At 35.1% G+C, this 13250-nt stretch overlaps 2 protein-coding genes across 2 annotated transcripts; both read right to left on the minus strand.

Annotated features, from left to right (window-relative positions):
• Positions 1 to 169: 169 nt before the first annotated feature.
• Positions 170 to 3874, minus strand: LOC133854046 (uncharacterized). The gene is made up of 4 exons (XM_062290074.1): positions 3668 to 3874; positions 1388 to 1690; positions 361 to 543; positions 170 to 281 (listed from the first exon to the last, which is right to left on the minus strand). Exons 1-4 carry the CDS (start codon positions 3719 to 3721, stop codon positions 219 to 221), a joined length of 603 nt encoding a protein of 200 aa, XP_062146058.1. The 5' UTR covers positions 3722 to 3874; the 3' UTR covers positions 170 to 218.
• Positions 3875 to 7977: 4103 nt separating this feature from the next.
• LOC133854973 (light-harvesting complex-like protein 3 isotype 1, chloroplastic) lies at positions 7978 to 12051 on the minus strand. Its single transcript, XM_062291255.1, has 3 exons — positions 11543 to 12051; positions 8546 to 8683; positions 7978 to 8438 (listed from the first exon to the last, which is right to left on the minus strand). The coding sequence occupies exons 1-3, from the start codon at positions 11928 to 11930 to the stop codon at positions 8188 to 8190; spliced, it is 777 nt and encodes a 258-aa protein (XP_062147239.1). The 5' UTR covers positions 11931 to 12051; the 3' UTR covers positions 7978 to 8187.
• Positions 12052 to 13250: the final 1199 nt, after the last annotated feature.

Genomic DNA, 13250 nt, shown 5'->3' on the forward strand with positions numbered 1-13250 from the left:
CCAAGAAGCTTAATCCAAGCTAAGAAACCATATTATATTCATAGTGACTATAAAAAGATGAGTTACAATATAAGAAAGAACATATTTGATTTATTTATATATCAAGGGTCATATAGACCTGTAATTTGTAAATATAATGTAACTTCTTAATTATCTGAGATAATCTTATTTTTCCCATTTTATATTCCTGTAATTGTTGAAGTTAGCCAAATGAAGCTTCAGCTATGCTTTTGAAATGCTGAAAAACAGTTTGAAATGAACCCCCGCTTCCTTTTTGGCATCTGAAAGAATTTTACCTCCAATTAAGAGCAGAACATGGTTTGATTTAAATCACATGAATCTCCAGTAATTAATTGTTACCTCTAAACTTTTGGTGGCAGGTTTAATCGTATTGCTTATCGATCCACTCTGTTTCTTCTTCTTTCTCTCTTTCTTAGCTTTGGAACTTGTCAAAGATCTGAAGAAGTTTGGAATCAGGATTTTCCGGCTGCCACGGCAAGCTGGAGTTCCAGGACGTTTTGATTGTGTTTGGACAGCAACAATCTCACAAATCAAGAGACCAAGATCAATAGCAATCGTATCACATAAAATGTCTAGCAAAAATGCCTACGTAGAACAGTCTACTAAATAATATTACTCTTAGATATTATATGTAGGGACGGACCTAGCTTGTAATGTGGGGCCTCCTTGGCAATTGGCAACCCCAATATTTTTTTTTTTTTTTTTTTTTTTGGAGTCCTTCTATATAAAAATATAGTTTTCTATATTATGGCCAGGCCAATGATGACTTTCACTCCCCTAGAGTAACTTCATAAAGAAATTCTTTAGAAAGAAGTTGCTAAAGATTGAACTACAAAGGTGATAATGAATGAATTTTATTTTATGAAATACTGTTATTAAACATAATTAGAAGGAAATGTCAAGTAGGTTTTTGGGTTTTAATTTTTGTACATGCATGTATATAGCAAATTAGAAAACTTTAATTTGTATTTGAAAGGAATTTTTTCTTTTTTATTAAAAATGATTTTATAGACATGTAACTTTTATGTACGGTTATATATCTTATGGCTTAGTATGAAATTAATTTTAAGACTTGTGTGCTTTTATTTTACAGAAACGTGCATTCAACATAAATGGACTATATGTATCTATGTATTTATTTATTTATGTCAGGGTTCGGACCCACGCAGAAAATCCCGGTTCTTCTGTTATTATATACAAGAAATATGATGCCAAAAAGTTGCTCTAGCTTTATACATACATATGTGAATTAGTTAAGGCTTAGTTAATTAATTGCTTCCTTAAGAAACATGAAGTGAAAATTCACAAATAGACGTTTTCTAGTAAGAATACTAAGCTATATAAGTATTTAGTATGATATAATTACTTCGCTTGTAGGTTTCTGGTTGCTAGAAGAAGTTGGCTTCAATGGTGAGGGTTGGGGTGGTCGTGTTTCTGATCGAGCAGACTCTCGAAGATGTTGAGAGTACTGAAGAAGTTGAGCTCTCCTATCATACCCTTTACCAGAAGGACCTTGGTTATGGAGGATTAACTCTCGTTTGATGGTTTGACGAAGATGATGGTGGTGGTGGTGATGATGGTGATGGTGATTTTGTGACACCTTCCTCTTGATCCTCGGACGCTCTACATACACAGTCACCAACACTGCCTTCTCTTTGCAGCATGTCGCCTAAAACATATACCATGTCAACATACAAAGATATATTAGAGTCATGAGATCATAGAGAGAGAAAGAGAAAGATTGTTGATTTTTACCATTTTTGTTAAGAGTGTGAGAAGAGGCTTAATGGATCGAGGAAGTCATATATATATATATATATATATTTGTGTATGTGTTTAGGTATGCATATTTGTACGCATGCAGGCATGCATGCAGGGGGTATCATGCATTGCAGGCCTAGCAACATTAGATGGGGGATGGAAACGCCAGGCCAAAAAGAGACAGCCAACATAATACCATTGGTTGGATCGAAACCAAACTGTGTCTATACATATGAGCATTAGCAGCAATTTTTTTTAAAACTATTTTTCAATTTAGAGAATTAAATCACTTTTTGTTTCTCTATTTAAATTACAATAGCTTTCATTATTATTTCTTTATACCATTTAAATATTCTTTAAATTAAGTGTTAGAAGAAAGAGAAATGAATAAATCATTTAAATATTATTTCAAATAAATGCTGAACAAATATTTGATATTAAAATTATGTTAAGGGAACCACTTTTGCTTTCCTAGATTTAGGATACAATTTTTTATTCCTTTAGTATTTTCTTAGTTTAGGGAACAACAAGATAATCTGATTCAATAGATTTTTTAGGAGTCTTTTTTACATCTAAGGAAATGAATGAGATTTAGGGAAGCTGTTGCTAGTGCTCTAAAGAGAGTTTCAAATATATAATTGGTGTATTAAATTACCATTTATCTCAAAAGAAGTAATCAATTTAATCAAATTCTTCCTTAATAAGTGAGCCGTAACATGGAATATTTAAAGTGGGTTAAATTCCCGCTTATTAACACGTGAAATATTTAATTGAAATATAAAATGAATGACGGAGACAATGATTGAACTTAACTCGACCTTTACTCTTATATATACCATTTTAAATCGCAATTTATGCCAAAAGTTTAAATTAATAGAAACAGATAAATTTAATCATTAAATTTATATTCTAACGCGTATAGATCGGACACAAACAAAACAAATTAACATGCGAGGAGAAAATGGGCTAGATCCTCTTCTTTCCTGTCAAGCGGATTCCCTTTATATATATATATATCAAGGACATCAATATGCATGGTACTCGATTCTAGTTACAAGATCCAGTACTTCCACAGTTTCACTACTTCCAAATTCATCGGCCGGCTGCAATTCAATAAGCCAATTAACTAGACCACCGGCCGGCGAGTTATTTCTTAAATGCTACTATTCTTTTGTTAGAGATCGACCGGCCTGATTAATATATTTGTTGGTATTAACTATTAAGTTTAACATGTGATACACTCGAAACTTGGATCTCATTGCCCATTTGACAAAACATTAACCTATTAATTACATTAGTTTAATTTGTAACCAACTCTTTCACTACAAATTTAATTTATATAATTTGACTATTACAAAGACTTTGTAATAGTTACCATGTGTTGATAGCATCAATATCTATCTATGAATGCGAGAGGCCGGGAGCCTTTTTTTTTTTGTAGGGTTTCAAGATATAAGCATATATTATTGATATAATGTTAAATAATCACTTATTCAAAAGTTTTAACTAATAAGAAATAATGAATTTAATTATTTAAATAATACTTTATCGTGAGCTCAAATGGCATTGGTATTAATGGTATCCAACGTTCGACAAACTATTGACTTCTCTAGACTCTAAACATTGAACATCCAATTATATATATCTTACTTTGTCGGTTAGATTGTGAGACGGATGTCAATTAATGATAAAGATATTATGGAAAGAAGTTGACAAAAAAAAAAAAAAAAAATTAGGACACAACATGTGTAGTTTCTCTTCATGTTGGAACTTTTCATGAACAAATTCATCTTCCTCCTCCTCCACGTACGTACGTGAGATGGATTTGACAGATAAATTTGAGGCTTGCTAACAATAGTCAAAGGCGGCGCGCATTAACTCTTACCTCCGTCCGTTGAACTCGTGCCTCCTCAACGGCAAACTTGTCATCCTCTTCCATGAAACACGGATTTGGTTGACACAAGGATCGTTAATACCAACCAAGCACCAATTTGATCTCCAAACCACTCAAATTGTTCGTTAGGCAAATTGTCTATTTACTTATATTGTTAAGGAATTATCATTCTCTTTGGGTTTCAATACAAGGTAGTATATATGAGACCCACTTGAGTGTATATATATAGTGGATGGTTAATTACTTAAATGAGAAATCAATGTTTGTTAATTTGTCTTCCTAAATAATTAAGGGGGTTTGGATCATATCGTTAGGTAATTTGTCATGCCTAAAGAAAATGCCACCCCTCTGATTATTCAAACAGCCAGTTGCCTTTTTTCTTTTTTTTTCTTTCATAAACTCCCTTTCAGAATAAATTCTATACCCTCAAAAACCCCATTCATGATGGACAAATATAAACCTCCACTACAAAAAAATAAAAATAAATATAAAAATAAAAACTAAAAATAAAAAAATTATGATTTATGATACAATGAAAGGGTTTAAGTTTGGATTCTCTCAATTTCTCTTTTCACTATTGACAAATGCATGTATATATATATATATATATATATATATATATATATATATATATATTTCCTTTTTTTTATTATTATTTATATGTATAAATCAACTAGTGGCAGAGCAGTAATCTAGTCTTTAAGACTCATTCCAAAATAATTTATTTTATCAATATATATATGTAACTTTTCATATCAGGAATATCTTATAATATATATCAGCAACTCAAGATTTAAAGAGGTAGCCTTTTTATCTTTTAATTTTATTAGGGGAAAAAGGAAGTATTAATGTACCCTTTGGGTTAATTACAACCATAAGTATAGCTTTATAATTTACTGTCCCTTCATTTCAAGAGATTATTAATGGTCATAATATAATACAAGTTATTGCCCTTTTTTTTCCTACCTTATACAAATCGAGAAAATTGAATCCAAACCCGGCCACCTCCTTCATTCACAAATTTTGTTATTGGTCATGACCTATATTATTATCATATTAAATGTCCGTTTAGTTTAGCTATTTCAAAATTTATTGATTAAAAAAATAATAATTTCGAAAATATAGTTAACTGTTTAATAAATTCTATAAAATAGTGTTGTTTCTGCGATTTAAAAAACACAACTTTTAAAATTATTTATTTTTTAAATGGGAAAAATACATTTTACTCCCTAATGTTTCACATCTTTTTCAATCTTTGACTCCAAAGTGAAAAAATTTGCAATGTACCCCAACTAAGTTTTAAAAAATTTCAATGTCGCAAATCTGTTAGTTTAGTCTGTCTTTTTTTTTTACAAAAATAGACCAACGTATATCACGCGTGGGTTTCTATGAGAAAATCTCCCAAAATATGCCTAAAAAGACTTCTTCTTTATTTTTTTTTCAAAAAAGAAAAAAAAAATTGTGGTGGTCAAAGTCACCCCAACTTTGGAGTGACTTTGGCCACCCCATTTGGCCGGCCTGGGGATGGTGAACCACCCCCATGAACCATGGGGGTGGTTCGGCCACCCCATGTGGCCAAATGGGGTGGCTGGGCCATCCTCTAAGGGTTTGGGGTGGCCAAATTGACCACATGGGAGTGGCCGAACCACCCCCATTGGCCATGGGGGTGGTATGCCACCGCCAGGCCGACTGAATGGGGATGGTCAAGCCACCCTTTATTGGCCCGAGCCACCCCCAAATGGTGCATGGGGTGGCTTAGGCCACCCCCTACAACCCTAGGTCGGCCAAATGGGGGGTGTCTGAGCCACCCCCTCGGCCAAATGGGAGTGGTCAAAGCCACTTTCAATATTTTATTATTATTATTATTATTAATCGTTTTTTGTTTAAAAAAAAAATAATATTTTTAAGAAAATTTTGGAAAGAATTTCTTTTAAAAACCCACATGCGATATTTCCGTAAAAAAGGACGAACTTAAAGTGATGGGCAACATTAAAAGCTTTTAGAACTTAGTTGAGGTGCATTACAATTTTTTTTTCACTTTGAAAGCAAATTTGAAAAAGTGTATATTTCGCTTTTTAAAAACACACTTATTACATGCATGTTCGATGAAAACAAAATTTTTCAAGTTTTAAAAGCACAATTCTTTTTCAAAAAGCGCTCTCAAATGAGAATCTTTCTCAATTTAATTTGTTATATTTAAGCTATAAAATCGGGGGCCAAAAACTTAATACGTGGAATTTCTATATATATAAGCTGACGTTTCTTGATCCTCAGATTTGGCCTTTCCCATATCATTTATCAGTTTCTCAACATGCAGAAACGTAACAGAGAAGAAAAGGAAGAAAAAGACTTCAAGAGAATTGCAAGAGAGTGAAATGGAAGATGAAACTGATCTCATTCGGTTGATTATATTTGAACTAATTAATTTATGCAAGATAGAAACGAATGATAAACTGAACTAAACAGACTTCTAACAGATTAACCAAACTAACTAAACTAATCGAGCATCTGAAATCATTCAAAAGCTAGTTTTCTTCGACTGTGTTATATATCTTGGCTTCCTGGGTCTTCACTACTGTTTCATTGTTTTAAGCAGCCATGAATGCTCTGGCAGCAACCAACCCCAACTTTCGCCTTGCAGCTCGCATTCTTGGCTTGGATAACAAGCTTGAACAGAGCCTTCTCATCCCCTTCAGAGAAATCCACCACCTTCCCACTTCAAGCTTGAAAAGAGCATTCTTGGCTTGTATATATATATGTGTGTGTGTGTGTTTATGTAATTTGTTGTTTCATATATTTGATGTCGCAGGTTGAGTAATTTGTTGTTTCATATGTGTGTGTGTGTGTGTTTATGTAATTTATTACTATTACCATCACTTTATTATTATTATTATTTTTCATTATTGATATGTACATCAAGCATACATGTTGAAGCTGTTTTGATTTGGGGGTTTGGGTTTGGTACACTTCAAGTCTACAACTTGTTAATGGACATTGCCTCTATACTGCTTGCTTTAGATAAACACAAGTCAATCTGGGTTACGTGTATTTCTCATTTGAAGGGAAAATGCTGCCGAGGTTAAGGCAAAATTCATAATAGAAGGTGCAAACGTCCATCCCTCTGATCCAGAAGCAGATAAGGTAATAATGCAAGGGAGACATAATTTACTAAGCTCAAACATTATATAACAAAATTATCTCCTCTGCAGATCTTATCTAAGAAAGGAGTTGTTATAATCCCTGACATTTATGCAAATTCTGGTGGTGTGACTGTGAGCTGTTAGCTGTTAGCTGTTAGCAGATATTGACAGCACACCAAGATGGCAATTTATCCAGTTTATTAGGCAAGGAAACTTCTAACTAGGATAGATATTTCGTCGCTTTATTTCTTTCCTTTCCTTTGTAAACTAGTAAAGGATACCTGTTGTGTATACAAGGCCGTGTGCCTCTTCAGTGTATATTCACTGAAAAAATATATCAATTCAGACCAAAACCCTATTTTGTCATGGTATCATAGCCCCAATTTTTTTTTTTCTTTATAGTTTTCTCTCGGCTTGATTTGGTTCTGCTTCTTGGCTGATTCTCAGCCGTTTATTTATTTATTTATTTTGAAACCAAGCAATGCAGGATAAGGATCTCCAATAATTTGATGTCTTAATTGCTAGCAATTTTACAACTAACTGCGAGCAGTAAATTACTGGAGATTCTAATCCCTTATTCCCATGGTCTTATCGAGCTTAATGGGTGCACAATTCTTAAAATTGACAATCAACTTACAGAAATGTGGCTACATACTATGAAAAGGCATGCATTGCTGCATTGCCGAATTTGAATCGCCAACAATTTGGACTACAAATGATAAGAGATATCATATGAAATTCACATGTCTAAATAGGTTTTGGACATATTCGAGCAGGTGAATCCTATATGGGTTGTCTCACAATTGATGAAAATCCTTATCCGAAATAAGGGTTGAAAACCGAGTTTAAACTGGCAGAAGGGTGTCTAGAAACTCAAGGCATGGCAAGAAACAGCGGTCTAAAAGCTACCCAATAACAGAGAAAATGGAGATGCCACATCTTCTCTCGCTTAATTATTTGATAGAAATAAAATACAAGTGCATTTCATGAAACTAACTTAAGAGAAAGGAGATATGGCCCAAAAAAAAACCTCAAGCGTCTTAGAGCATTCCATTTTGAAAACATATATGTTACGGGCTACCTAGTCCCCACCCCAAAATTCTTTCTACAGAACTCCATCAAAAAGAAAACATGTTCAGAGGAATTCAGAAAAGAAGAATCTTGCAACTGCAAATGCAAAAGAACTAATTATTAGAAGACTAAAAACACTGACTGATGGGAATTTAAATCATCATTCTCCACTAGAACAAAGTAATTACAATAACAGGTAACTAAGAAGGAGCTCATTATTTTTTTTCTTCCTTCTTTTTCTGATAACTCAAGAAAGATGCAGATTAAATTTGAAGGGCAAACTCCAGAATCGCAATTTCATTACTGATTCTTGGATCCACCAGGGGTCTCATCCTGCCAGGTTGCTTGCCATTGCTTGTCATAAAAGGTTGTCTCTTCCAGCAGCTTCTTTAAGTTCTCTATATCCTCATTCTTCCGGATCACAAGAACTCCAACAACGGCTACAAACAATAGAGTTTTACAAAAGAAGTTGCCCATTTGGTCAACCAGACCGACCCCAGTCAAGCTGTCAACCAGATAAGCCATGAAGAAGCCTATCATTGCAGCACGGCCTGCATAAAACCCATTAAACAGCATAGATGGATTAGCATGAGCCAGTAGTGCTCTTTTCTGATCAATCTTTCATTTTAGAGAAAAAAAAAATATGGACAGAACAAACCATTAAGTAGTTCTGCTTCAGGTAGATGGAACCTTTTCGTCCATGCCCACCAAGGTATGATGGATGTGTCAAACACTATAGGGTCATCATTACTGGATGATTCAGGGTTACTCTCGAGCCATTTTCTCCTCTTAGCCTCTGAAATGATTATCCAAGGAGATCCATTAAAAATCAAGTAATCAAAGGTATCCAGAGAAATAATGAATAAACTATTAACTAATTATAATTCATTCCATCTTCACCTCATCCTATCATCTCTTCCACATGATAAGACAAGAAATAGATAGCTAGCATCCAAATTTCATGCAAAAATATAAGGGAAGTAAAAATTACAGAGATCTCTACCCCTATGGCTCATCAAGAAAGCTAATTTGTATATAGTGGGTCTTCAGTATATTTGAAAATTACATCAGCCAGTTCTATCTCTGACCAAAATTGATACACAAGTAGCTGCATGAAACTTAACCAACAAAAAATTGCATATGATGATAATAAAATAAAACATGTTTGATTACTGGCATCCTAGAAATTGATGTAATGCTAACATATATGCATAAAAACAAAAAGGATCTAAACAAACAAATAGACATGATGTTCTCTACAACAATAGAAAATAAGTCATGCTTACACATCAGTAATCACCCCTGGACCCGCAAAACATTAGAAAATATTAAACCTACTTTCAGGTAGGAAGAACTTGGAAACAAGGGGAGATGGAATCTGTGAAAATGCTTAAAATAGAAACCTTAAACTTGACAGATTCTTTTTCTCCTTGTTTCCAAGATCCAAACCAAGTCTTAATAAGTATGTTTACAGTTTTCCTTTCCTTCATTGTTTCCAAGAATCAAGTAAAGGTTGACTTTGTGGTTTACTACGTTGAGTACATAGGACCAGCTACAAGAGATCAATAGCACGATTAAGTAAAGCATCTTTAATTGTAGAGTGACATCTATTTTGAGTTTGGGATTCAAGTACAACAGCTGGCCATAATATTTTATCTCAGTTCAAAATTATGATATCCTTGTTAGTAGATGGGAATAAAAAACATAGAGCTTAGCTTGTGTGAAAAATGATAGAAAACTCCCTATGCACTCATAAGTAGTGGATGTGCCAAACAATTTCAATTCTCCAATCACAACCATGAGGTTACATAGCTTGATATGATGGTCACCAAACAGTTATGTTCAAACTTCCAAGTGTAGAGACATTCACTTCAGAAGTCCCCAGAACATAATCACCTTGAGGCCCGGAACTCAACATGCAAGAGATAAACAATCACAAGTGCCAATTATTATTGATTTCAATGACTGATCAGATATATCAGGACTAGACAATGACCACAAATGTTGGGTATTGACGAGGAAAACCTCAAAAGTATAGCAAGAAATGGGGATTTCTCTTCCTTCTTGATGCCACTTGCGGCGTGGTCTAGCCAATTTTGGTAATTGGCTGAGACCAATTAAAGCAAGACATACATTTGATCTGAAATCTGACGTAGCGGAAGCAAATGAAAAGAAAACAAGAACTGTGTCTTCAATTCTAAAACTTAACAAGCTAAGAAGTTAACTTTTTTAGAGTAAAGAAGACTGAAATTTTATTGATTCAACAATTCATTCTTCAACAAGTTGCTTCTTCAATACAATCAGGAGCCTTTTTATAATAATAAACACAAGGCTTCAAAAGGAAAGAAACTAATGATAGCAATAATCTAAAAATGGGAAATCCTAAAGTTGGAAATCTATGGGAAATATGGAAATTCATTGCCAAATATAAACTAAAATCAAAGAGGGAATCAAAATAAATTGAGTTGATTTGTTGCCTAAGTTGGATCTGCTTGAGCCCCTCATCAAGCGTGGCTCAAATGGAGAATTTTGTGCTTCTCCCAGTGGACCACTGCTCGAGCAATCCATCTTGTCCGACCACAACTCGAGCGGTGGTCGAGCAGTCCTCTCAGGTAGGGGACTGCTTGAGTGCTCGTAGAGCGGAGTGCCCAACCTATCCTACATCAAAATCACAGAATGGAGATTCGTCCACTAAATCTAGCCTATGAGTAAAGATACTTCCAAAAATCACCTAATCTTAGGTTAGAAAGATAAACTCATTGGAATTAGTTGGCCATTTCAGTCAAGAATAACAATTAAAATCAACTGAGCCTTAGTCCAAGTATATGAGACCAACTAGAACCATGTTTTGAAATTGGTTAACATGTTTTATAGAATTACAAGCTATTGACTTCTTTCTCAAAACCAACATCACTTCTTGGCCTTCCAGACCCATTTTGATGATGAAACGAAAACAATTTTTAATCTTAAATTTTATGAATTTAATTCAGTTTTAAACATACAAGCTATAACAAGAAAATGCATGCACCAGAATCATACCCCAAGCGGATGGATTTTTTTTTTTATTATTATTCTATTTCCATTATGGTAATAGCACGTTCTAGACAAAATTATCTCGACTGGTTTTGTTTTGACAGAGTTGCAGTCACACAATAGCTAATTCTGAAACTATTGCAGTAGCTATATTTCTAAGTTTCCATCATATAGTGGTTGCATTTGTCAAAAGAATAACTTTTATCGTAACTCAGTGTTCCTATTATGAGTTCTTGTGAACGCTTTCATTACAGATCATGAATTTCTGAAATTTAGTTCCTAACCTTTTTTTTTTTTTTGGGTAAGCAATTTAGTTCTTAAACAAAAAAGTAATAGTGATCATGAGAAAAAACACCTATAGCTCACTAAAATTTATAATTTTCAAGTTGCATCACTTGCATGTGACTAGTTTCCGTAGAAAGTGAAAAAAAAAAAATTAAATTTAAAAAATAAAAAATAAAAAATCTCACCCCAAGTCAAATTAACACAATAACACCCAAACTGGCTGTGCAGAAGTGAGGAAAAAACAAACTCAAACCCAGATTCGAAACAAACGAAATCCTAGAACATAAAGCAAATGAAAGTACTTTGAAGCCAAATTAACACAAACCCAAAAGCTCACCAGCATCAATAACAGCATCCCAGTCTGGCTTTCCATCTTTCTCAAACTGCTTCAAGTTCCAAGTCCCTCCGACCCATCTGGGGTCCTCAAACTTACTCACCAGCTTAACATCTACTCCTTCCGCTGCCCCCAAGAATCCATTGTCCCCAGCAGGGCCCTCATCCTTCTCAACTACCGGCTGCGGAGGTTCAGGTGCGTTGGCAGCTGAGGCTGAACTTGCAGCTCCAATGTCTGCTGAAGCCCTGGTGGTGGAGAGTTGGAAGAAAGGGGCCGTCGGTGGTCTGAGAGAGAGGTGAGGTTTGAGGGTGAGATGGGGTTTGGGAGATATAGAGGGAGAAAGGAATAGAGGGTGGGTTGGAGGAGAAAACAAGGCCATGGAAATGGACATGATTTGGTTGGAAGGAGGGTTACAGGGGTGGTCTCTCAGAACATTTTATGCGTTTTTTGGGCTATCCTTTCCTCAGCCTTAGATATGGCCAAACTATTGGTTCGTACTTTGCTCTAATTTCTCAGCTTCGATGATAAGATGAAGTAATTGGGACTCCACCTATTTTCTACAATTTTTTGGTTGAATTTTAGAGAACTTAAACAAGTGAGTATAAAAGATAATTTATGAATCTTACTGGACAGAATTAGTGGTTGAAAAACTCAAATTTATTTAATCAAGTTAATCTCATAAAATATCTCTTACAATTATTTATTCAGACTCTTTCAAATTCGAGCAAATAATTATAAATGATCTTAATCCGGACTCTCCCATTGGTGGCCAGATAACACCTTCAAAATTTGTGTCTTTTTTTTTTTTTTTTTTTTTATAAAAAAAATGGCTAAAATTTATTAAGGTAACAATTCATAATTAGTGAAAGTCTAATGTTAGACATACAAGTAATTATACACGGTGCTTAATTTTCCATCAAGAGTCCATCGATGCAACTTGTACCTGTTGTGAACTAAGCCATGGCCTTGTGTTATTTGCAATCAAGTTTTCTAGAGAAAGAGGCTCCTGTTTTTTAGAGAGAGAGAGAGCCTTCAGTTTGTCTTTGTTTTGGGGAAGGGAGGCTTTCAGCCTCCCTCCTCCTGGTGGGTGTCCTTTTTGTCCCTTCCTGGTGCGAACTAGTGGAGGTTAAGCCTTTCTCAGCCATTAGGACTGTGAAACTTTTGTTCTCTGGGTTGTTCCGGTGGTAGTTGTCTTTCCTCTGACTCTTTTCAGGACTATGGTGGTTTGTGTTTTTGTATTTTTGTATTTTTGTATTTATTTATTTTTGTCTTTTCTTTTGTTCAAGCAAGAAGGCTCAACTCAAGATGTCTAGCTTGGGGGAGTGGCTAGCCATACGTGTTGTCAATGGTGTGCTTTGGCCGGATTTTCACCGTTTTTTCTTTGATGTTTGGAGCCAGATCTACACATTATCGTTGATTCCTTCAAGACAAGCGCCCTTCAGTCGCTTTCCTCGTCATCCTCCGTTGTCGGAAGCATAGGTCGTGTCGGTCGTCGGAGCTCGACGCATGGTCTTCACATGCTAGAGAGCTTTTTGCTCTTTGGCCCGCTTGACGGCCATGCTCCACCTTTTCAGGACGTGCACTGTTGCAGTTGGGGTCTACGGCTTCTGATCTACGGCTGGGTGCTACCGGTGACAGCACGTGGCCTACACGCGCCACCGTCTCCGGCAAAGCCAGCTTCTGTTCCACTGCCTGTTGCTTGTTTTGGGTG

This window comes from Alnus glutinosa, chromosome 13 (assembly GCF_958979055.1).
Source record: "Alnus glutinosa chromosome 13, dhAlnGlut1.1, whole genome shotgun sequence".
Taxonomy (NCBI): domain Eukaryota; kingdom Viridiplantae; phylum Streptophyta; class Magnoliopsida; order Fagales; family Betulaceae; genus Alnus; species Alnus glutinosa.

Excerpts from the sequence above, each read along its gene's own strand:
- LOC133854046 (XM_062290074.1), bottom strand. The coding sequence starts at position 3,721 with ATGGAAGAGGATGACAAGTTTGCCGTTGAGGAGGCACGAGTTCAACGG. Across the intron at positions 1,691-3,667 it reads CACGAGTTCAACGGACGGAG|GCGACATGCTGCAAAGAGAA; the intron begins GTAAGAGTTAAT and ends TATATGTTTTAG. Across the intron at positions 544-1,387 it reads ACCAGAAACCTACAAGCGAA|ATTGTTGCTGTCCAAACACA; the intron begins GTAATTATATCA and ends TTGATTTGTGAG.
- LOC133854973 (XM_062291255.1), bottom strand. The coding sequence starts at position 11,930 with ATGTCCATTTCCATGGCCTTGTTTTCTCCTCCAACCCACCCTCTATTC. Across the intron at positions 8,684-11,542 it reads GGATGCTGTTATTGATGCTG|AGGCTAAGAGGAGAAAATGG; the intron begins GTGAGCTTTTGG and ends TAATCATTTCAG. Across the intron at positions 8,439-8,545 it reads TGAAGCAGAACTACTTAATG|GCCGTGCTGCAATGATAGGC; the intron begins GTTTGTTCTGTC and ends GGTTTTATGCAG.